General features: G+C 48.6%; 1 protein-coding gene across 2 annotated transcripts in view; it reads right to left on the bottom strand.

Moving 5' to 3' along the window:
* Positions 1-425: 425 nt before the first annotated feature.
* The window catches only part of cntn1b (contactin 1b), a 30,420-nt gene continuing 8,804 nt past the window's right edge, over positions 426-22,041 (bottom strand). For both annotated transcript variants that reach the window (XM_080537492.1, XM_080537493.1), the window contains exons 7-26: positions 21,996-22,041; positions 21,285-21,390; positions 20,605-20,704; positions 20,069-20,253; positions 18,030-18,154; positions 17,611-17,728; positions 16,243-16,393; positions 14,136-14,263; positions 12,888-13,060; positions 12,561-12,684; positions 12,058-12,225; positions 11,273-11,422; positions 11,025-11,095; positions 10,685-10,846; positions 10,137-10,227; positions 6,875-6,996; positions 4,868-5,057; positions 4,540-4,661; positions 3,852-4,008; positions 426-2,224 (exon numbers count right to left, since the gene is read on the bottom strand). The exon at positions 21,996-22,041 is cut by the window's right edge and continues 58 nt beyond it. In XM_080537492.1, the coding sequence (XP_080393618.1) occupies positions 2,142-2,224; positions 3,852-4,008; positions 4,540-4,661; positions 4,868-5,057; positions 6,875-6,996; positions 10,137-10,227; positions 10,685-10,846; positions 11,025-11,095; positions 11,273-11,422; positions 12,058-12,225; positions 12,561-12,684; positions 12,888-13,060; positions 14,136-14,263; positions 16,243-16,393; positions 17,611-17,728; positions 18,030-18,154; positions 20,069-20,253; positions 20,605-20,704; positions 21,285-21,390; positions 21,996-22,041 (2,572 nt within the window). In that variant the 3' untranslated portion in view covers positions 426-2,141. The remainder of the gene's footprint in view (positions 2,225-3,851; positions 4,009-4,539; positions 4,662-4,867; positions 5,058-6,874; positions 6,997-10,136; positions 10,228-10,684; positions 10,847-11,024; positions 11,096-11,272; positions 11,423-12,057; positions 12,226-12,560; positions 12,685-12,887; positions 13,061-14,135; positions 14,264-16,242; positions 16,394-17,610; positions 17,729-18,029; positions 18,155-20,068; positions 20,254-20,604; positions 20,705-21,284; positions 21,391-21,995) is intronic.

Here is a 22,041-nt window from a genome sequence, read left to right as displayed (position 1 = left end):
AGCCTGAAGTCAAGGCCTGGTCAGAGCCTGAAGTCAAGGCCTTGTTAGAGCCTGAAGTCAAGGCCTTGTTTAAGCCTGAAGTCAAGGCCTTGTTAGAGACAGAAGTCAAGGCCTTGTTAGAGCCTGAAGTCAAGGCCTTGTTAGAGCCTGAAGTCACAGCCTGGTCAGAGCCTAAAGTCAAGGCCTTGTTTAAGCCTGAAGTCAAGGCCTTGTTTAAGCCTGAAGTCAAGGCCTTGTTAGAGACAGAAGTCAAGGCCTTGTTAGAGCCTGAAGTCAAGGCCTTGTTTAAGCCTGAAGTCAAGGCCTTGTTAGAGACAGAAGTCAAGGCCTTGTTAGAGCCTGAAGTCAAGGCCTTGTTAGAGCCTGAAGTCACAGCCTGGTCAGAGCCTGAAGTCAAGGCCTTGTTAGAGCCTGAAGTCAAGGCCTGGTCAGAGCCTGAAGTCAAGGCCTTGTTTAAGCCTGAAGTCAAGGCCTTGTTTAAGCCTGAAGTCAAGGCCTTGTTAGAGCCTGAAGTCAAGGCCTGGTCAGAGCCTGAAGTCAAGGCCTTGTTTAAGCCTGAAGTCAAGGCCTTGTTAGAGCCTGAAGTCAAGGCCTGGTCAGAGCGTTATGGCTTTAGCCTGAGCATCCAGAAGACAGAGCTATCTATAGATATGAAGCTGGTTAGCATGTAACACAAGATTATCATTCAAAGCTAGCAATCGTTGCAGAAGTCGGTTATAGCAATATTCACGGGTGACAAATAGTGTACAAACAAATAAATAATAATAAATAAATAAATAAAAAAACATAAAAGGTAAAATTCTCATAACAAAACAAAACCAAATACTTTTCACACAGCACCATTAAGCAATATGAACAACAACAACAACAACAACAACAACAACAAAATTAACAAATGAATGAAAAAAATCTGTTAAAGACAAAATGTCATCTAGTTTTCTACTCTACACTTTCTACGTATACGTACGTCTTTAAATGCAAAAACATTGTGAAGAAATAGGAGATATTCCACATGACACTGTGACGGGTTGACGATAGGAAGAGGTTTGATAATTGGCATACTAGCTACACACAATCTCATAACATCCATTCTTTAGCTAAACATTCAGATACCACCCTGTCCTCCTTCTGTGTGTGTGTGTGTGTGTGTGTGTGTGTGTGTGTGTCTGTGTGTGTGTGTGTGTGTGTGTGTCTGTTGTGTGTGCGTCTGCGTGTGTGTGTGTGTCTGCGCGCGCGTGTGTGTGTGTGTGTGTGTGTGTGTGTATAGTGCCCATGATGTAGAGACTGGACTGTCTGTCTGTCTGTCTGTCTGTTTGTCTCTACCTTGATTCAGCACAGACCAAAGCGATTGTGCCTCTGTGAAATGTGAAGTGAAGAATAAATATGTAGAATAAATATGTCAGGAAAAAGGTTTAAAACATGTTTCATAAGGCATATCGAAAAAGTCAAAGTCAACCTCCCTTTAGCACACTTTCAACAGATAGATAGAAACAGAGAGGCTAATTCTCTGACATCGTGATGTCTCGACGTTCATAAGATGTGTGTTTCTGACGTGGGAAGAAGAGGAAGAAAAAGATTTGAAAGTCCGTGGGTGCATCTCAATAGTCTTGAAGTGGCCTCCTCTCCTCGTCTCCTCTCCTTGTCTCCTCTCCTCCTCTCCTCTCCTTGTCTCCTCTCCTTGTCTCCTCTCCTTGTCTCCTCTCCTTGTCTCCTCTCCTCTCCTTCTCTCCTTCTCTCCTCATCTCATCTCCTCTCCTTCTGTCCTTGTCTCCTCTCCTCCTCTCCTCTCCTTGTCTCCTCTCCTCCTCTCCTCTCCTTCTCTCCTCGTCTCCTCTCCTTCTCTCCTTGTCTCCTCCCCTCCTCTCCTCGTCTCCTCTCCTTGTCCCCTCTCCCTCATCTGCTCTGATATGAAAACATCCCGATTGACAAAAACAATGGCGGACGGACGCCCACCGGGAAAGAGTTCATCCTATCCGACTCTTTCACGTCAGTTCTTCAGAGGAGAGGAGAGGCGAGGAGTCGAGGAAGCCACTTTAACCGATTGGGACGCACATCATCCGACCAACGGGCCCCTGCCTCAACCTCCCAGAGTCCTTTTCACCCCCCGGTGGCACCGCCCACGTTCACGCCACCGTGGCGGCTTACATCCCCAATCCCACAATGCAAAGGGAGAGCAGCAATGTGACAGCCAGGCTGAGGGAAGGCTGGAGTAGGGTCGCCTTGCCTGGGAGAGGAACACAACCACCACAACAACAACGCAAAGCGTTCTGGGTAAGATAACGGGGGACACAAGGTCTTGAAAGGTCATTTAACTGACAGACACATTTCCACACACTACAAACGAGCCTGTCCTCCCATTTCAACCTTGACCAGCCTCTCCTGAGGCCAAGCCATCCCAGGGGAGGTTGGTGGAGGCAGAAATCGGAGGACAGGAACGGTGTTTCATACCATTCCTAACTCCTTTCCATACATTACAAAGAGCCCTGTCCTCCGATTTCTACCTCCACCAGCCTCCCAGAAGTACAACCCCGTCATATTGGTGCTGTGGTCTTTGGAACAAACGTTTGTTTAATCTGACATGAAATCCTATAATGCGATTTTCAACCCCCCCCCCCCCCCCCCCAAACACACACACACACGCCAGCTAATTAACTAATTAACGCTAACGAGGGGGGAAGTATACCGTATGAAGCAATATATAGTTATATATAGTATACTGTAGTAGTAAATTATATTCTAGTGCTCTTGAGGCCACTTAGGCAAGGCAAGTTTATTTGTAAAGCACATTTCATACAACAGGGGCAATTCAAAGTGTTTGTTATGGATTTAGTGTCTATTTCTGCAACTTTACTTCTAGAGGCAGGAAGTGATAAAAAAAGATAATATCTTAAGTAGCCATCATCAGAGTTTAAATAGCAATGTATTGATATAGCGGGGTAATTCGTTTCAGTGCTGACAACCACATTAGATAAACAATGTTAGATTTATATTAGGGCTGTCAAACAATTACATTTTTTATCAAGTTAATCACAATAATATTCTGTGATTAATCCTGATTAACCACACCCTAACCCTTGTATTTTGGGGGGAGATAAAACAAAAACATATGCGGTGTTGGAATAAAGAAATGCATCACAAACTGGTTAGAGGAATCAGAGGTATTTGTGTTTTCTTTTACTTTATTATAACATCTTGATGGCAGCTGCTGGACTGAAAAAATCAGGTGTAGTGCTGAGGCACAAACATGTACATTTCAAGCCTGCAAACTGTGACACTTTAAATAAATGTGAAATAATACTATTGTGCAATATGACAACCCTAGGCGTCTATCTGTACAGTATAGTACAGTGGATAGTGTACATAGCCTTTATTTATGTAAACCAGCTCCTTCCCTTCTTGTGATTTTTTTTTTAAAGTGTTTTTTTTTCCCTTTCCTAACACCAGGGGAGCCACCCCTCCTAAATTTCGCTGTTTGGTACCTGTACTGTAGCAATGACAAATAAAGTCCATTCATTCATTCATTCATTCATCTCAGCTAAGTGTGCTTATTAACCTGGGAAAGGACCCAGAAGAGAGAGAGACTAGCGTCTATACCGATGTAAACATGATAAGTGGTCATGAATGTAACCCAGTATACAAATCAGTCTGTCTTGAAACCCCTCTAGAGTGGTGTGTGTTTGTCAATAGAACTTGGTAATGTATTATATTATAAATAATATGATTAAATCACATATTTTTCCCCCCCCGCGATCGTTAAGATTGACAGCCCTAATTTACATTTGATAAAGTTCAGGTTTTAGCTTTATTTTGGGTACACTTCCCAAACCCCCCCCCCAGAGCCTGTGTCTTACCCTGGATCCTGATCTTGCGGATGGGGCCGTCGCCCCCCTCGTAGCGCCCGCGCACCTGGATCTCGTAGTCGCCCAGCTGGGGCATGGGGAAGTCCATGAAGTGCCACCCGGTCAGGTACACCTTCCCATAGATGTAGCCTGTCTTCCTGAACATCACCTGGGAACACACACAGGTGTTAACACACACACACACACACACACACACACACACACACACACACACACACATACACACAGGTACACCTTCCCATAGATGTAGCCTGTCTTCCTGAACATCACCTGGGAACACACACAGGTGTTAACACACACACACACACACACACACACACACACACACACACACACACACACACACACAGGTACACCTTCCCATAGATGTAGCCTGTCTTCCTGAACATCACCTGGGAACACACACAGGTGTTAACACACACACACACACACACACACACACACACACACACACACACACACACACACATACACACAGGTACACACACACACACACACACACACACACACACACACACACACACACACACACAGGTACACCTTCCCATAGATGTAGCCTGTCTTCCTGAACATCACCTGTTAACACACAGGTGTTAATACACACGTACACACACACACACACACACACACACACACACACACACACACACACACACACACACCCACACACGGTTCCTACCTTGTAGTACAGGGGGTAGGAGATGTTGCCGAACCAGTCGTAGTCGATGTGGTCCCACCAGATGTAGAGCCACTGGCCCGTCAGGCTGATCCAGCGCCACAGCCTGGGGGCCACGCTGGGGGCTGCACACACACACACACACACACACACACACACACACACACACACACACACACACACACACACACACACACACAGGAGGTAGAAATCAGGGGCCAGGCTCATTGGTTCTATGGTTCTATGTTCTATGTTCTGTGGTTCTATGTTCTATGGTTCTATGTTCAGGTGTTGAGGGCAGGTGTAGTAGGTGTTGAGGGGCAGTTCTTACGGGGTCTCTTGGTGAACATCTCACAGTGCTCCCCCGGGGGTCCGAACCCGGCCCCGTTGTAGGCCCGCACCTCTATCAGGTAGTGGGAGTCTGGCAGCATGTTCTCCAGACGTGTCTGGTTCTCTGAGCTCGACACAAAGATCCGGTTGGCCCCCGGTTCTGTGTCGTCGTATTTCCTCCAGTACTTGACCTGAGGGGGGGGGGGGGGGGGGGAGAGGGGGAGGGGGGAGAGAGGGAGAGAGAGAGAGAGAGAGAGAGAGAGAGAGAGAGAGAGAGAGAGAGAGAGAGAGAGAGAGAGAGAGAGAGAGAGAGAGAGAGAGAGAGAGAGAGATCGTTCAGGATTGGTCAGAGCCGGTGTCAATCAATGAGGCCTAAAACTTCCCTATCTATTCCAATTGGGTAAAAAAACAGAAAAGGTCAGAGGTCAAGCGGAGGGAGGAGGAGGGTAGAGCAGAGAGGGACAGGGGTCACAGGTCAAGCAGAGGGAGGAGGAGGGTAGAGCAGAGAGGGACAGGGGTCACAGGTCAAGCAGAGGGAGGAGGAGGAGGGTAGAGCAGAGAGGGACAGAGGTCAGAGGTCAAGCAGAGGGAGGAGGAGGGTAGAGCAGAGAGGGACAGGGGTCACAGGTCAAGCAGAGGGAGGAGGAGGGTAGAGCAGAGAGGGACAGGGGTCACAGGTCAAGCAGAGGGAGGAGGAGGAGGGTAGAGCAGAGAGGGACAGAGGTCAGAGGTCAAGCAGAGGGAGGAGGAGGGTAGAGCAGAGAGGGACAGAGGTCAGAGGTCAAGCAGAGGGAGGAGGAGGGTAGAGCAGAGAGGGACAGAGGTCAGAGGTCAAGCAGAGGGAGGAGGAGGGTAGAGCAGAGAGGGACAGGGGTCAGAGGTCAAGCGGAGGGAGGAGGAGGGTAGAGCAGAGAGGGACAGAGGTCAGAGGTCAAGCAGAGGGAGGAGGAGGGTAGAGCAGAGAGGGACAGAGGTCAGAGGTCAAGCAGAGGGAGGAGGAGGGTAGAGCAGAGAGGGACAGGGGTCAGAGGTCAAGCGGAGGGAGGAGGAGGGTAGAGCAGAGAGGGACAGGGGTCACAGGTCAAGCAGAGGGAGGAGGAGGGTAGAGCAGAGAGGGACAGGGCTCAGAGGTCAAGCAGAGGGAGGAGGAGGGTAGAGCAGAGAGGGACAGGGCTCAGAGGTCAAGCAGAGGGAGGAGGAGGGTAGAGCAGAGAGGGACAGGGGTCAGGGGTCAAGCAGAGGGAGGAGGAGGGTAGAGCAGAGAGGGACAGGGGTCACAGGTCAAGCAGAGGGAGGAGGAGGGTAGAGCAGAGAGGGACAGGGGCCAGAGGTCAAGCAGAGGGAGGAGGAGGGGGTAGAGCAGAGAGGGACAGGGGTCAAGGGTCAAGCAGAGGGAGGAGGAGGGTAGAGCAGAGAGGGACAGGGGTCAGGGGTCAAGCAGAGGGAGGAGGAGGGTAGAGCAGAGAGGGACAGGTGTCAGGGGTCAAGCAGGAGGGAGGAGGAGGGTAGAGCAGAGAGGGACAGAGGACAGAGGTCAAGCAGAGGGAGGAGGAGGGTAGAGCAGAGAGGGACAGGGGTCAGAGGTCAAGCGGAGGGAGGAGGAGGGTAGAGCAGAGAGGGACAGGGGTCACAGGTCAAGCAGAGGGAGGAGGTGGGTAGAGCAGAGAGGGACAGGGCTCAGAGGTCAAGCAGAGGGAGGAGGAGGGTAGAGCAGAGAGGGACAGGGGTCACAGGTCAAGCAGAGGGAGGAGGTGGGTAGAGCAGAGAGGGACAGGGCTCAGAGGTCAAGCAGAGGGAGGAGGAGGGTAGAGCAGAGAGGGACAGAGGTCAGAGGTCAAGCAGAGGGAGGAGGAGGGTAGAGCAGAGAGGGACAGAGGCCAGAGGTCAAGCAGAGGGAGGAGGAGGGGGGTAGAGCAGAGAGGGACAGGGGTCAGAGGTCAAGCAGAGGGAGGAGGAGGGTAGAGCAGAGAGGGACAGGGGTCAGCGGTCAAGCGGAGGGACGTGGTACCTGGTATCCCTCGATGTACTGCTGCAGGCCTGTCCCGGTGTCCATGACAGGCAGCCACCACACCACCGCCTCGGTGGAGGACACGGGCCGGGCATACACATCTGTAGGAGACTCTGTGGGCACTGGGGGGGGGGGAGGGAGGGAGGGAGGGATGGAGGTGGGAGGGAGGGAGGAAGGGGGAGAGGGTGGGAGGGAGGGAGGAAGGGGGAGAGGGTGGGAAAGGAGGGAGGGAGAGGGAGTTGGGAGAGAGGGAGGGGGAGAGGGTGGGAAAGGAGGGAGAGGGAGGAGGGAGGGAAGGAGGTGGGGGAGAGAGGGAGGTGGGAGGGAGTTGGGAGGGAGGGAGGGGGAGAGGGAGGAAAATAAAACATATTGTAGAGCTTATAGGGACATATAGATAACATGGAAAACATGGGATATGAAATTCCTTGAGTTAGGTTAAGGTTTAGGTTAAGGGTTACATGGTAGTTAGTTGAAGTAGGTTGATTCTCCAGTATTGTCTTCTATCCCATGGACCATAGATGACTGTATTTACCATATCTGGAGTAGTATAAGTGTATTTACTATCTTACTATTAACTTACTATTACCATATCCTCCAAATCAACAAACAGAGAAATTCAGCCTCATAGTTTTCAGACACTTTTCACAGGCAGGTAATAGGTGGGAACACTAGCTGGTTAACTCCACCCCCAACCACTCCCCCGGGACAACCACTCCCCCATTACACTACCTGTCATTATCTACCCGTCATCTGTCAGTGAGGTCTGTCAGCTAACCCTCAGGAAACTTGCAAGGCTGACATGTTTAAATTGCTAAATAATAATAATAATAATTCAAGATTCATGATTCCTTTTATTGCCATGTGTGCCAAAAGTTTATTACATCCCATTATACAAGTAATTAATAATAATTTTGCCATTTAGCAGACGCTTTTAATCCAAAGCGATTTACAATTACGAATTACAGGGACATTCCCCCTGGAGTAACTGAGGGCTAAGTGCCTTACCCAAGGGCACACTAGTAGTGGTGTGGTTTCAGGCGGGATTTGAACTCACAACCTTCCGATCACAAGTCCAACTCACTATCCACTAGACCACCACTACCCCTTTTTAAGTACAAGAGAGAGTAAAATTGTTATGGCTTCAGTTTCTGTCGACATTGCAGCAGCAAGAGAAAACAAAATGGCAATGGAAAAAATGGCAAAAGGAAACAATAAGGCAAGATACGATTGAGCAAATCAATAATAGAACCGTAAAAAAGAATGGTGTTGTATTAAGCATCTAGTGGGACTTTGGTGATTCCCTTCCCATCCCATCTGGGCATCAAAGCTGTAATAAAAAAAGAAGACATTTAAAATGATTGCCCACTGTTACCAACACACCATTTTTATGAAATACTACTATGTTCATAAAATAGAATTTCTAATACAATAACAATGACAAATACCTGAAGTGCTGGTGACTCACATCAAGGTCTCATCTCTCAGAACCTTTCACCTCGTATTCTGTAAGAACATTTCAGGTCAGAGCTGTGGACACTTCTATGGTGTGGGCTTGCATGCTTTCCAGTCTCATAGACTCTCATGAACATAGTGTACTGTACTTGGTGAAGTCATCCTGTATACACATACTGCACAGAGAGAAGTAGGCTAGTGAAATAATTTAAATCCACAGTATTATTCTACAGCAAATATACAAATCAGCAACATTCTCCAGCATCAAGCTGCTAAATATGTATGAGTGATGTTGCAGTGCAGTTCGTGAATGAATCATTATTTTTGATTCCACACAACATTACCGTTCATTACAGAAGCATTTACGTTTTCTATAATATCTCTAACAAAGCTAGCTAGCTAGCTAACAAGCTAACGCTTGTTTGGCTAGCCTAGTAAACACTCAAACAGTAAATAATGCATGTAACTCACTACACTAATTAACAAACGAACACGTTTGGCTATGACGTGTAACTCACTGTCGGTGTGTCGGCAACAAGTGGATACAAACTTGTTTGGTTAGCCTAGTAAACATACACACAGCTTAGTAAACAACGCACGTATCCCACACTTACCCAAAAACAGAGCAGGTGTGTCGCCAGACAACAGTGATTAGTATGTTGATCGACGAAACTTTCTTTGTGGATACAGTCATTGATGGCAGCGTCCGTCTTGTAAACAAACAGACTCACGCACACCTAATGGCTATTTGGGGGGTTTTGGGGGGTGGCTGAAACTAAGGGGATACACACCACACTAGTACAAATACTACCGCCCACCAAAGTTTGCTCACAAATTGTAGGTATTTAGTGAATGTAAAACTGTTGGTTAGGATATTGAGTGGGTTCTTCGACGCTTCAATTTTCGTAATACGCGAAAAAACGGAAAACACAACTTTTTTTCACAACAAGACGTTTTGCTCGATTGTGAGGTTTCACAATTCTCAACATGCAGATTTACCATCTCTGGGTAGAATATGACTGTATTTACCATCTCTGGGTAGTATATGACTGTATTTACCATCTCTGGGTAGAATATGACTGTATTTACCATCTCTGGGTAGTATATGACTGTATTTACCATCTCTGGGTAGAATATGACTGTATTTACCATCTCTGGGTAGAATATGACTGTATTTACCATCTCTGGGTAGTATATGACTGTATTTACCATCTCTGGGTAGAATATGACTGTATTTACCATCTCTGGGTAGAATATGACTGTATTTACCATCTCTGGGTAGTATATGACTGTATTTACCATCTCTGGGTAGAATATGACTGTATTTACCATCTCTGGGTAGTATATGACTGTATTTACCATCTCTGGGTAGAATATGACTGTATTTACCATCTCTGGGTAGTATATGACTGTATTTACCATCTCTGGGTAGTATATGACTGTATTTACCATCTCTGGGTAGAATATGACTGTATTTACCATCTCTGGGTAGTATATGACTGTATTTACCATCTCTGGGTAGAATATGACTGTATTTACCATCTCTGGGTAGAATATGACTGTATTTACCATCTCTGGGTAGTATATGACTGTATTTACCATCTCTGGGTAGAATATGACTGTATTTACCATCTCTGGGTAGTATATGACTGTATTTACCATCTCTGGGTAGAATATGACTGTATTTACCATCTCTGGGTAGTATATGACTGTATTTACCATCTCTGGGTAGTATATGACTGTATTTACCATCTCTGGGTAGTATATGACTGTATTTACCATCTCTGGGGTAGAATATGACTGTATTTACCATCTCTGGGGTAGTAGATCACCGTGGTGAGGCTGTAGGGGCCATCTCCTCTGGCATTGAACGATTTCACCTTCACCTGAAACTCCCTCACCTGCGATGGATGGATAGAGGGAGGGATGGATGGATAGAGGGATGGATGGATGGAGAAAAAAGGGTACATTTGGTCAGAAATATGTCTCAACTCAACATATGATGATTTGTGACTATTTCTAGATTGCTTGACCCCCAAAACACACCACAACCAAGTAAAAAGACCCCAAAATGACAAAGTTATGGCTAAAAATGAGATTTTTCAGGGAAAAAACGGCGGACATCTTGGATTTGTGCCTTGCACACTTTTCTCTTGGACCTGAAGCCGAAAAATGTTTCATATGGAGATAGGGCAAATGGAATACCCCAAAAAACTGAGACCTAACCAAAGCAAAAAATTACCCATTTATAGCCCACTCCTAATACTGATGACACACACACACACACACACACACACACACACACACACACACAGAGGAGTGTGAGACACACACACACACACACACACATGAGCGGACCTGGAAGTCGTCCTTGGTGATCTTGAAGCTCTCGTGGCTGTAGACGAAGCGCCGCGTGGCCGGCTCAGCGATGGTCTCGTACCACCAGTCGTACGCATCGTGAGCCTTGAAGGCCACAACGTAGCCAAACTTCTTACCAGAGTAGAACTTAGGATCCACCGGCTGAGAGGGAGGAAGGGAGGGGGGGGAGGAGGGAGGGGAGAGAGGGAGAGGGAGGGAGGGAGGGGGGGAGGAGGGAGGGGAGAGAGGGAGAGGGAGGGAGGGAGGGAGGGAAGGAGAGAAATGGAGGTTAGAGGAAGCTAGATTATGAGTCTATTGTGTGTGTGTGAGGGTTACCTACCGTCCAGGTGATGATGAGCTCCCCGTCTCTCCCCCCGTAGCCCCCGATGTCTGACGGAGCCTCTACAGGGACTGAGACACACAGAGGAGGGTTATACACACACACACACACACACACACACACACACACACACACAGAGGAGTGAGATACAAACACCCACCCCTCTATGAGGTGGTCCCTACACCCCCCCCCCCCCCCCCCCACACACACACACACACACACACATACACACACACACACATCCCTACTTGCTTCCTTGGTGGTGGTCTTGAGGGAGGGGACGCTGGGCTCCCCCACGCCGAAGGCGTTGGTGGCGACCACCCTGAACTCGTACTCCACCCAGGGGTACAGGTCTGTCACGTCTGCCCCCTCCGCTGCCCCGTCCAGGGTGGTGGGGGCTGGTGGGTAGGGGGAGAGACCACGGATGTTATGAGGAACACTAGAGGTCGTTTTTGAAGCATATTATTTTCTTTGTGAATGTGTTTACTGTTGTATAATGAAGACAGACAAATCCACTGGATTACAGGGTGAAAATCCGCTTTAGAGAGAGAGAGAGAGAGGGGTGGAAAGAGATCTATCTATCTATCTATCTACCTACCAACCTACCTATTTATCTATCTATCACAGCTGATCTGAAGGAGTTATGTGTTGGTGTGTGTATTGTAGAGCAACGTCGCCCCCTACTGGCCAGCCCAGGAACTCAACAACACTAGATGTCGGTTGGTGTGTGTTGTACAGTAACGTAACGTCGCCCCCTACTGGTCAGACCAGGGAACTCACAGGTGACGGTACACTAGGTGTTGGTCTCTGTGTTATGAATGTTGGATGTGTCCTCCATGTTTATTCTGTTTATTTTGTTGTCCTTACCCGTCTGTGTTACTATATTCCATCATCTTTTCTCTCAGTTTTAGAGTCCGCGCCCAGGACGCCCGAAACCAGTGTAGTTTGGTGCGTGTTTAAATAAATTGACTATGACTATAATGTGTGTACTGTACAGTAACGTCGCCCCCTATTGGCCAGACCAGGGACTCACAGGTGACGGCGTCCCTCCAGTCGTCCAGGTCTCTGGCGAAGGCGTCTCTGGTCTGGACGGTGTAGCCCAGCAGGGGCACGCCCCGGTCCGCACCTTTACTCCACGCCAGCGTCACAAAGGTGTCCCCGATGGTCACCACACGCACTCCCCCCGGGGGGCCTGGGAGACCTGGGGGGGGAGGAGGGAGGGGGGGGGTAGGAGAGGGGGAGGGAGGAGGGAGGGGGCAGAGAGGGGATGTGAAAGACAGAAGAGGAGATAATGAAAAACAGCAAGACAAAAAAAGAGAGAGAGAAGGAGACAGAGAGAGAGACAGAGAGACAGAGAGGGAAGAGAGAGAGAGAGAGAGAGAGACAGAGAGAGAGAGGGAGAGACAGTGAAGAATGTCATAAGATTTATTTCTATTCTCCTTTGTAAGTATCATCACAGAAGTTATCTCCCGAACAGTTCTGCTAAGCTAGGTCACGTGGTACGGAACAGAGACAGAGAGTATGCTGGGTACTGACCCTTGACCCTGAGGGTGGCCTCTGCGGTGGCGTTGTCCACCACGGTCTGGGCTGTGCATGTGTAGCGTCCCGCGTGCCACACCTGCACGTCGCTGATCACCAGGTCACCACTGCCCTCGCGACTCTGAGGGGGGGGGGGGGGGGGGGGGGGAAGTAGGGAGGGAGGGAGGGAAAAAGGGAGGGAGGGAAAAAGGGGGACTCAAAACTCAAAAACTGCTACAAAATAAGATTCAACTTTATTGTAATTTCTCTCCCCCTCCCTCTCCCCCCTCCCTCCCTCCCTCTCCTCCCCCTTCCCTCCCTCTCCTCCCCCTCCCCCCTCCCTACCATGACCCGTTGGTAGTGGCTGTTGGGGGCATAGAGGTCGATGACCCCGAAGTCCAGCGCCCAGATGAAGGTGACCTCCAGGTAGGGGTCGTGGTCGGCTGAGCAGCTCAGGGTCACCTCCTCCCCCACGGACGCCTCGGTGTCCTCCGGACCCACCGTGATGGAGGTGGCCTCTACACACACACACACACACAGAGGCAGGCACACACACAGACACACACACACACACACACACACACACACACACACACACACACACACACACACACTGAGGTCAGGTGACTAGGTCAGGTGACTAGGTACCTGTGATGCTGAGGGTCAGGTGACTAGGTCAGGTGACGTACCTGTGATGCTGAGGGTCAGGGGACTAGGTACCTGTGATGCTGAGGGTCAGGTGACTAGGTCAGGTGACTACGTACCTGTGATGCTAAGGTCAGGTGACTAGGTACCTGTGATGCTGAGGTCAGGTGACAGGGTCAGGTGACTAGGTACCTGTGATGCTGAGGGTCAGGTGACTAGGTCAGGTGACAGGGTCATGTGATGCTGAGGTCAGGTGACTAGGTACCTGTGATGCTGAGGGTCAGGTGATGCTGAGGTCAGGTGACAGGGTCAGGTGACTAGGTCAGGTGACTAGGTCAGGTGACTAGGTCAGGTGACTAGGTCAGGTGACTAGGTACCCGAAGATGCTGAGATCAGGTGACTAGGTCAGGTGACAGGGTCAGGTGACTAAGTACCTGTGATGCTGAGGGTCAGGTGACTGGGTCATGTGACTAGGTACCTGTGATGCTGAGGTCAGGTGACAGGGTCAGGTGACTAGGTCAGGTGACTAGGTACCTGTGATGCTGAGGGTCAGGTGACTAGGTCAGGTGACTGGGTCATGTGACTAGGTACCTGTGATGCTGAGGTCAGGTGACTAGGTCAGGTGACCTACCTGTGATGCTGAGGGTCATGTGACTGGGTCAGGTGACCTACCTGTGATGCTGAGGGTCATGTGACTGGGTCAGGTGACCTACCTGTGATGCTGAGGGTCATGTGATTGGGTCAGGTGACCTACCTGTGATGCTGAGGGTCATGTGACTGGGTCAGGTGACCGACCTGTGATGCTGAGGTCATGTGACTAGGTCAGGTGACTAGGTACCTGTGATGCTGAGGGTCATGTGACTGGGTCAGGTGACTAGGTACCTGTGATGCTGAGGTCAGGTGACTAGGTCAGGTGACTGGGTCAGGTGACTAGGTCATGTGACCTACCTGTGATGCTGAGTGTTCCGGTGCTGTTGGCCTTGCCGCGGTCGTTCTCAGCCAGGCAGGTGTACACGCCCTCGTCATTCTTAGTGGCGTTGAGGATCTGGAGACTCCCGTCAAACAAGATGGAGATACTACACACACACAAACACACACAGACACACACACACACACACACACACATTACCCACCTCCCTATACGCACACGTACATGTAACCATGCTCCTAGATCCTAGATCCTGTGGGTAGCCTTGAAAACCCATGGTTCTCGAACCTAACGGCCCTTAGGGGGCAGGAGCCTATCTAACTAACTGATTCTAACTGTGGGTTCTAATTCTAATTCTCCGGTTCTAATCATGGGTTCTAATTCAAATTTTCCGGTTCTCATGGTGGGTTCTAATTAAAATGTTCTGGTTCTAATCATGGGTTCTAATTCTAATTCTCCGGTTGTAACCGTGGGTTCTAAATGTAATTCTCTGAGTCTGATTCTGAACTGTGGGGTTCTTGGTTCTGTATCCTAACTGTTGTTCAGAGTTCTCCCAGTTGAGACAGTTTCACTCACTCCCAATTTCACTCACTGTCCCTGTTCCCACTCAAGCAGGGACAGTGGACGCGATGGGACAGTGTGGAGAGGAGGAAGATTAGCTGGAAGGACATGTGGGCCATGGAAGCGAGGCAGTTGAGCTTTATTATCAGAGCTACATACGACGTCCTTCCAACACCAGTTAACCTTGGCCAGTGGTATGGTGAAGACCCGGGGTGTGCCCTTTGTTCCACGCCAGCCACCCTCAGGCACATTCTTTCAGGATGCAAAACTAGTCTCGCCCAAGGACGCTACACGTGGCGTCACAACCAAGTCCTGAAGATCTTTGCATCCACCCTGGAGGACAAACGAGCTGCCACCAACTCCCTACCGCCATCAGCATCCAACCACCAACAGGCAATTACCTTTGTCCGTGAGGGGCAAAGGTTACCAGGAGCAGCTCGACACCATCTGAGCGAGGCCAGCTACGGTTGGCCCGCGACTGGAAGATGCTGACTGATATTGGACGACAGCTTGTGTTTCCTAAAGAGATCGCCATAACCACCCTGAGACCTGACTTGGTTCTCTGGTCCCCTTCTCTAAAAAAGGTGTACATCATTGAACTAACCGTACCCTGGGAGGACGCAGTGGATGAAGCTTACGAGCGGAAACATCTACGCTATTCTGAGCTCGCCGCCGAAGCACAACACCGCGGCTGGAACACTGAAGTCCGCCCAGTGGAGGTGGGGTGCAGAGGGTTTGTGGCAAGATCTACCACCAGATTGTTTACAGACCTGGGAATCAGAGGCCAAAGCCTGCGTTCAGCCATCAAAGCTGCATCGGAAGCAGCCGAAAGAAGCAGCCAGTGGCTTTTTATGAGAAGGAAAGATCCCTGCTGGGCCCCGAAGTAGCCAACCAGAAGGTATGCGGTCAGCTTAGGCCTGACTCAGGGAAAAGGACGCCCCTGCCTTGCATAGTCTCATGAGACGTCAGCCATTCTCATGACGAATTAGGATTGACGCAAGTTCGGGGCTGATCCCCCTGAGCTGGCCACCTCTGGCGAGGGTGTATAGTGTGATGGCCGAAACACCCCATGACCTGGAGGAACACTACTGATGATGCGTCCGAAATTAAACCTAACCCCAGCCCCCCCCCCACCGCATGAATCACTCACCACCAAGACGACACACACGCACACACACACACTCTCACGTACGTGCCTGCACAAAGGAATTTACATCTTATCCTGTGTTTCATAAATCCAAACCCAAATCTAGGGCTGCGTTCGTAAATTCGCTCTGAGAGCGCACACTGGGTTCAACGTCATAGAGCGACCCAAGTAATTTGATTGGACAAGAGGCATCCCATGAGTGCTGATCAGATTTCTAGATTTCAACGCAGCCCTGGTTGTGTGGTTGTGTGGTTGTGTGGTGGTGTGGTGGTGTGGTTTTGTGGTTGTGTGGTTGTGTGGTTGTGTGGTGGTGTGGTGGTGTGGTGGTGTGGTGGTGTGGTTGTGTGGTTGTGTGGTTCTGTGGTTGTGTGGTGGAGTGGTGGTGTGGTTGTGTGGTTGTGTGGTTGTGTGGTTCTGACCGTGAGTTGTTGAACAGCAGCTCCTTGCCCTTGGTCCAGGTGAACTTGGGTCTGGGTGCGGCCCGGGGTCGACACTCTATGACCACGCGACCGTCCTTCGCTCCCAGAAGCTGCTTCTTCACTGGGTTCAGCTTGAAGGTGGGGGCGCAGGCTGGGGAGGGGGGGGGGGACAGGAATATTACATATTAATATTAACTGATTTGTTTTGCAACAGTTCTAATTAAACACTAACACTTCAATCCATGTCTTTTTATTCATTTCTATTATCTTATTCATTATCTTATTAAATGTTTATCTATCTATGTATAAACAGGGTTCCCCCACCTTCTGAAACATCAAATTCAAGCACCTTTCAAGGACTTTCAAGACTCAATTCCCTCAACTTCAAGGACCCCACACGGCATAGTTTAAGACAGACCTAGATGAGAATTGATATAATAGGAACTATCCGCTCACAGACAACAATTAAAAAGAGAGGCTTGAATGTGTGAACACTAGATAGTCTCTTGCCTTCTCTACCACAGCACAGCAAAACAATATATTGTGAAATATGTGTAATCCAGATACTTATTCAATAGTTGACGAGCTAAAAGTAAAACTTTAATATATATATATATCTTTTTTTAGAGAGAGAGAGAGAGAGAGAGAGAGAGAGAGAGAGAGAGAGAGAGAGAGAGAGAGAGAAAGAGGGGAATTCAAGCACTTTCAATGACCCATGTCTATTTTCAAAAAAAATTAAGACCTAGATTTTTTTTTCTCAAATTCACAAACTTTCAAGGATTTCAAGGACCCGTGGGAACCCTGTATATATGGCTTTTATATGTTACGGTACATGTGGGAATGCGGTACATGTGGGAAAACTAGGGTTAGGGTTAGGTGCTACGGTGCTAGGGTTAAGGTTAGGGTTAGGGTTAGGGGTAGGGTTAGGGTTAGGGGTAGGGTTAGGGTTAGACATGCCAGCATGTACCAAGTCGACGTAGCACCTAACCCTAACCCTGGTTTTCCCACATGTACCGTATTCCCACATGTACCGTAACACATATATATATATATATATATATATATATATATATATATATATATATATATATATATATACAAGCCAATGGGAGGCCAGTTTACTGAGGGGGGGGAGGGAGGGAGGAAGAGAGGGAGGGAGGGGAAAGGAGGGAGGGAGGGAGGGAGGAGAGGGAGAGAGAGAGAGACATGCGCTGAACCCAAAAACTGCTCCAAAATAAGATTCAACTTTATTGTAATTTCTCTCTCTCCGCCATCCCTCTCCCCCTCCCTCTCCTCCCCCTCCCTCCCCTCCATCTAATTCTATATATATATGAGCCAATGGGAGGCCGGTTTACTGAGCAGACTGACTAATCACGCGCAGCTCTGCGTTGGCGTAGATGGTTCCCCAGTGGTTCTGGGCGATGCACTGGTACATCCCTGAGTCGTCGAACGTCAGGCTGGAGAACCGCAGCTCGCCTTTGCCGTACTGGGGAGAAAAACACAGTTACCCATAAACCCCTTCAGTCTGGAGCAGGGGAGGCTGGGGGAGGTAGAACACCAGGGGAGGCTGGGGGAGGTAGAACACCAGGGGAGGCTGTAATGGAGAGTTTGGGGGTCAACTACTACTACTTTGAGACAGTGAGGGAGAGTTTGGGGCAGACGATCTCTTTGAGACAGCGGGGGGGGGGGGGGGGGGCGGGACACACCATCTCTTTGGGACAGAGGGAGGGGGGGACCATGTCTTTGAGACAGCGGGGGGGGGGGGAGTTTGGGGGGGGCAGCCTTACTGAGTATCCGTTCTTCAGCCAGCGGATCTCGGGGGCAGGCTTGCCCGTGGCCACGCAGGACATGGAATGTTCAACACCAACGTCCTTCTGGGTGTTGTTGATGGTCACCGCCCACTCTGGGGCAGCTGCCAATCAGAACACAGGATCAACACAGAGCAGCCAATCACAGCACAGCAATAACACAGCAATTACTACCACAAAGTAGATCATAGAATATTATCAGTTATTACAACAGTAATGACAGTGTTACTACACATGTACAAGTTAACGACAAGAATAGAATAAAATAGAACAGAATACAAAATAATACAATAAAATGTAACACGGTCTTGTCATTTGCCAAGTCGGCTATCAATCAAAATGTTCACTTTTCTTTTGAAACTCGGAAATACATTTCAATGTTGTTGAGAATCACAACACAACCCTGCTAGTCAAGCTAAAATACTGCAACGCAATGGATTGGGTGAGTAATCCCCACTGCTACCTAGTTAACTAGAACACTACTTTACATTGTTAGCAGGCTCACAAAACAAGCTGTGTTAGTTGACTAGCGATGTGTCGTTGGTTTTCAACAACGCTGAAAGGTGTTTACATTTTTCTGAAGAAAAGTCTGATCATTAAACCAGATGCCGACTTGCGGACCAGTTGACCAGACCGTGACACAAATGTATTACCAAAGCCTTATAAAGGAAGCTGGTTTACTCCACCGCCATCTTGGTTTTTACAATCTCTGTGATGTCTGATCCTGTTAAGTTCTGTGGCGTGTGTGATCATGTGACCTACCTACTTGATTGTATCTTGTATGTTCTTGTGTATTGTCGAGGGCCGAAGAACATAACCTCCTATCTGAAAAATTCTGTAAGATTTTAATTTTGTTAAATTTAATTTAATTTAATTTAATTTACATTTTTATTGTAATTTTAAGATTTAAAAAAAATTTGCAGATAGGAGATTATGTTCTTCGGCCCTCTGTATGCTCTTTGTATGTTCTTGTATATTGTATGCTCTTTGTATGTTCTTGTATATTGTATGCTCTTTGTATGTTCTTGTGTATTGTATGCTCTTTGTATGTTTCTTGTGTATTGTATGCTCTTTGTATGTTCTTGTGTGTCGTATGCTCTTTGTATGTTTCTTGTGTATTGTATGCTCTTTGTATGTTCTTGTGTGTCGTATGCTCTTTGTATGTTTCTTGTGTATTGTATGCTCTTTGTATGTTCTTGTGTATTGTATGCTCTTTGTATGTTTCTTGTGTATTGTATGCTCTTTGTATGTTCTTGTGTATTGTATGCTCTTTGTATGTTCTTGTGTATTGTATGCTCTTTGTATGTTTCTTGTGTATTGTATGCTCTTTGTATGTTTCTTGGTGTGTTGTTTTTGTATGTTCTTGTCTTTGTTGTTCTTTGTCTACCAACGAGGACCACGTTGGAAACAAGTGTTTCAGTACGCTTTTACGTGCTATCCTCTGGGATGTACTGTCTGTACTTCATACGCAAATAATCAATCAATCAATCAATCAATCAATCAATCAGTCAATACCCTCTATGGTGAGCTCAGACTTCTCACAGTCCTGTCTGTGTGTGTGTGTGTGTGTGTGTGTGTGTGTGTGTGTGACCCTACCCTCTATGGTGAGCTCAGACTTCTCACAGTCCTGTCTGTCTGTCTGTGTGTGTGTGTGTGTGTGTGTGTGTGACCCTACCCTCTATGGTGAGCTCAGACTTCTCCCAGTCCTGTCTGTGTGTGTGTGTGTGTGTGTGTGACCCTACCCTCTATGGTGAGCTCAGACTTCTCCCAGTCCTGTGTGTGTGTGTGTGTGTGTGTGTGTGTGTGTGTGTGTGTGTGTGGTCATGTGACCTCCCCTCTATAGTGAGCTCAGACTTCTCCCAGTCATGTGTGTGTGTGTGTGTGTGTGTGTGTGTGTGTGTGTGTGTGTGTGTGTGTGTGGTCATGTGACCTACCCTCTATAGTGAGCTCAGACTTCTCCCACTCCTGTGTGTGTGTGTGTGTGTGTGTGTGTGTGTGTGTGTGGTCATGTGACCTACCCTCTATGGTGAGCTCAGACTTCTCCCAGTCCTGCCACTTGGTGTTGATGGCCTCACACTCGTAGAAGGCCTGGTCCTCGTACTGCACGTTGTAGATGTGCAGCAGCGCCCCCGAGTGGCCGAGCGCGTGGTTGGCAGGCAGGTCCGTGGCCCCGATCTTCCTCCAGCGGATGTGAGGGATGGGGCTGACCGCAACACGGTTATGGTTAGGACAATGACTGTAACACGACCACATACGGTTAGGACAATTACTACTGACCATAATACAACCACAGACGTTTAGGGAAGAAATTACCACTGACCATAACACAACCACACACGGTCCCTGCCCCCCCTCCCAGACTCACTTTCCCAGGGTCCTCCTCCCCCCTCCCTCTCTCACCCCCCCCCCCCCCCCCCCCCCCCAGACTCACTTCCCCAAGGCGAAGCTCTCCAGTGTGACCGCCGCCCTCTCCCCCCTCCCTCCCCCTCCCGCCCTCTCCCCCCTCCCTCCCCCTCCCTCCCTCTCCCCCCTCCCCCCCCCCCCCCAGACTCACTTCCCCAGGGCAAAGCACTCCAGTGTGACATTGGAGGCGACCAGGGCGGTGGTGTCAGGTGACCAGACCTTGATGTCCGACTTGAACTTCCTCTCTGGAGCTGCAGGGGGGGGGGGAATGGGGGAGGGAAGGGTGAATGGTTAATCAGACGGTTAATCAGAGCTGGACAACAGAATAAGACCTTGCATCGCCGCAGACACACAGGGGGAGGCTGGGGGACGTAGAAATCGGAGGACCGGCTCGTTGTAAAGTACGGAACGGAATAAGGAGCGGAATCGACACCATTCCCATCCTCACCAACCCTCATTTATTTATTTAATTTAACCAGATAGGTTCAGTGGAGAACCAATTCTCGTTTACAATGATGACCTGGCCAAGAGGCAAAGCAGAAGGCAAGTCTGTACAACACAATAAACAACAAGAGTACATTTTAAATATATACAGTATATAAATTAATTCCAGAAGACCCACTCACTCTCGTCCGTGGTGGGGATGAGGGAAATGAACTTAGGGTAAGGAGTGTTAGGGAGAGGAGAGGGGAGGGGAGGGGGAGAGGAGGAGAGGAGGAGAGGAGGAGGAGGAGGAGGAGGAGGGGGAGGGGAGGAGAGGAGGAGGGGGAGGGGAGGAGAGAGGGAGAGGAGGAGGAGAAGGAGTAGACAAATAGTATTAGAGCCACTCACTCTCGTCCGTGGTGGGGATGAGGGAGATGAACTTGGAGTAGACGCTCTTCCCGATGACGGGGCTGGAGACGAAGCAGGAGTAGTTGCCAGCGTCCTGGGCCTCCACCTGGATGGGTTGAGATGTTTAGTTCAAATAAGTGCAAAACAAGATAAAGCAACAATAATTAATATTAAAAAATAATAACAGAATTTAAAAGCATGAAGCAACAACTTTGCACTTTTAACTTAGTTTCCTTTTCTTCTTCTTTTTTTTCTTTCTTCACATATATTCTCCATAAATCATAAAGATGCTTCCTGTTCAATGTAATACAATCTCATTATATATATATATATATATATATAAAACATGTAAATGTATATATATATATATATATAGCCAAACATGTAAATGTAAATGTAAATGTAAATGTAAATGTAAATGTAAAGGTAGAACAGTGAGGTACCGTGGCGATGTACAGGTTGTTCTAGGTTACCTTAGCGATGTACAGGTTGTTCTAGGTTACCTTAGCGATGTACAGGTTGTTCTAGGTTACCTTAGCGATGTACAGGTTGTTCGCTTACCTTGGCGATGTACAGGTTGTTCTAGCTTACCTTGGCGATGTACAGGTTGTTCTAGCTTAACTTGGCGATGTACAGGCTGTTCTAGCTTACCGTGGCGATGTACAGGTTGTTCTAGCTTAACTTGGCGATGTACAGGCTGTTCTAGCTTACCTTGGCGATATAGAGGTTCCCCGTGGTCTGGGACACGAAGCGGCGC

This window comes from Nansenia antarctica, assembly GCF_963989245.1.
Source record: "Nansenia antarctica genome assembly, chromosome: 8".
Taxonomy (NCBI): Eukaryota; Metazoa; Chordata; class Actinopteri; order Argentiniformes; family Microstomatidae; genus Nansenia; species Nansenia antarctica.
Note: the sequence above shows the minus strand (reverse complement) of the source record. Positions and strands in the feature narration are given on the sequence as shown.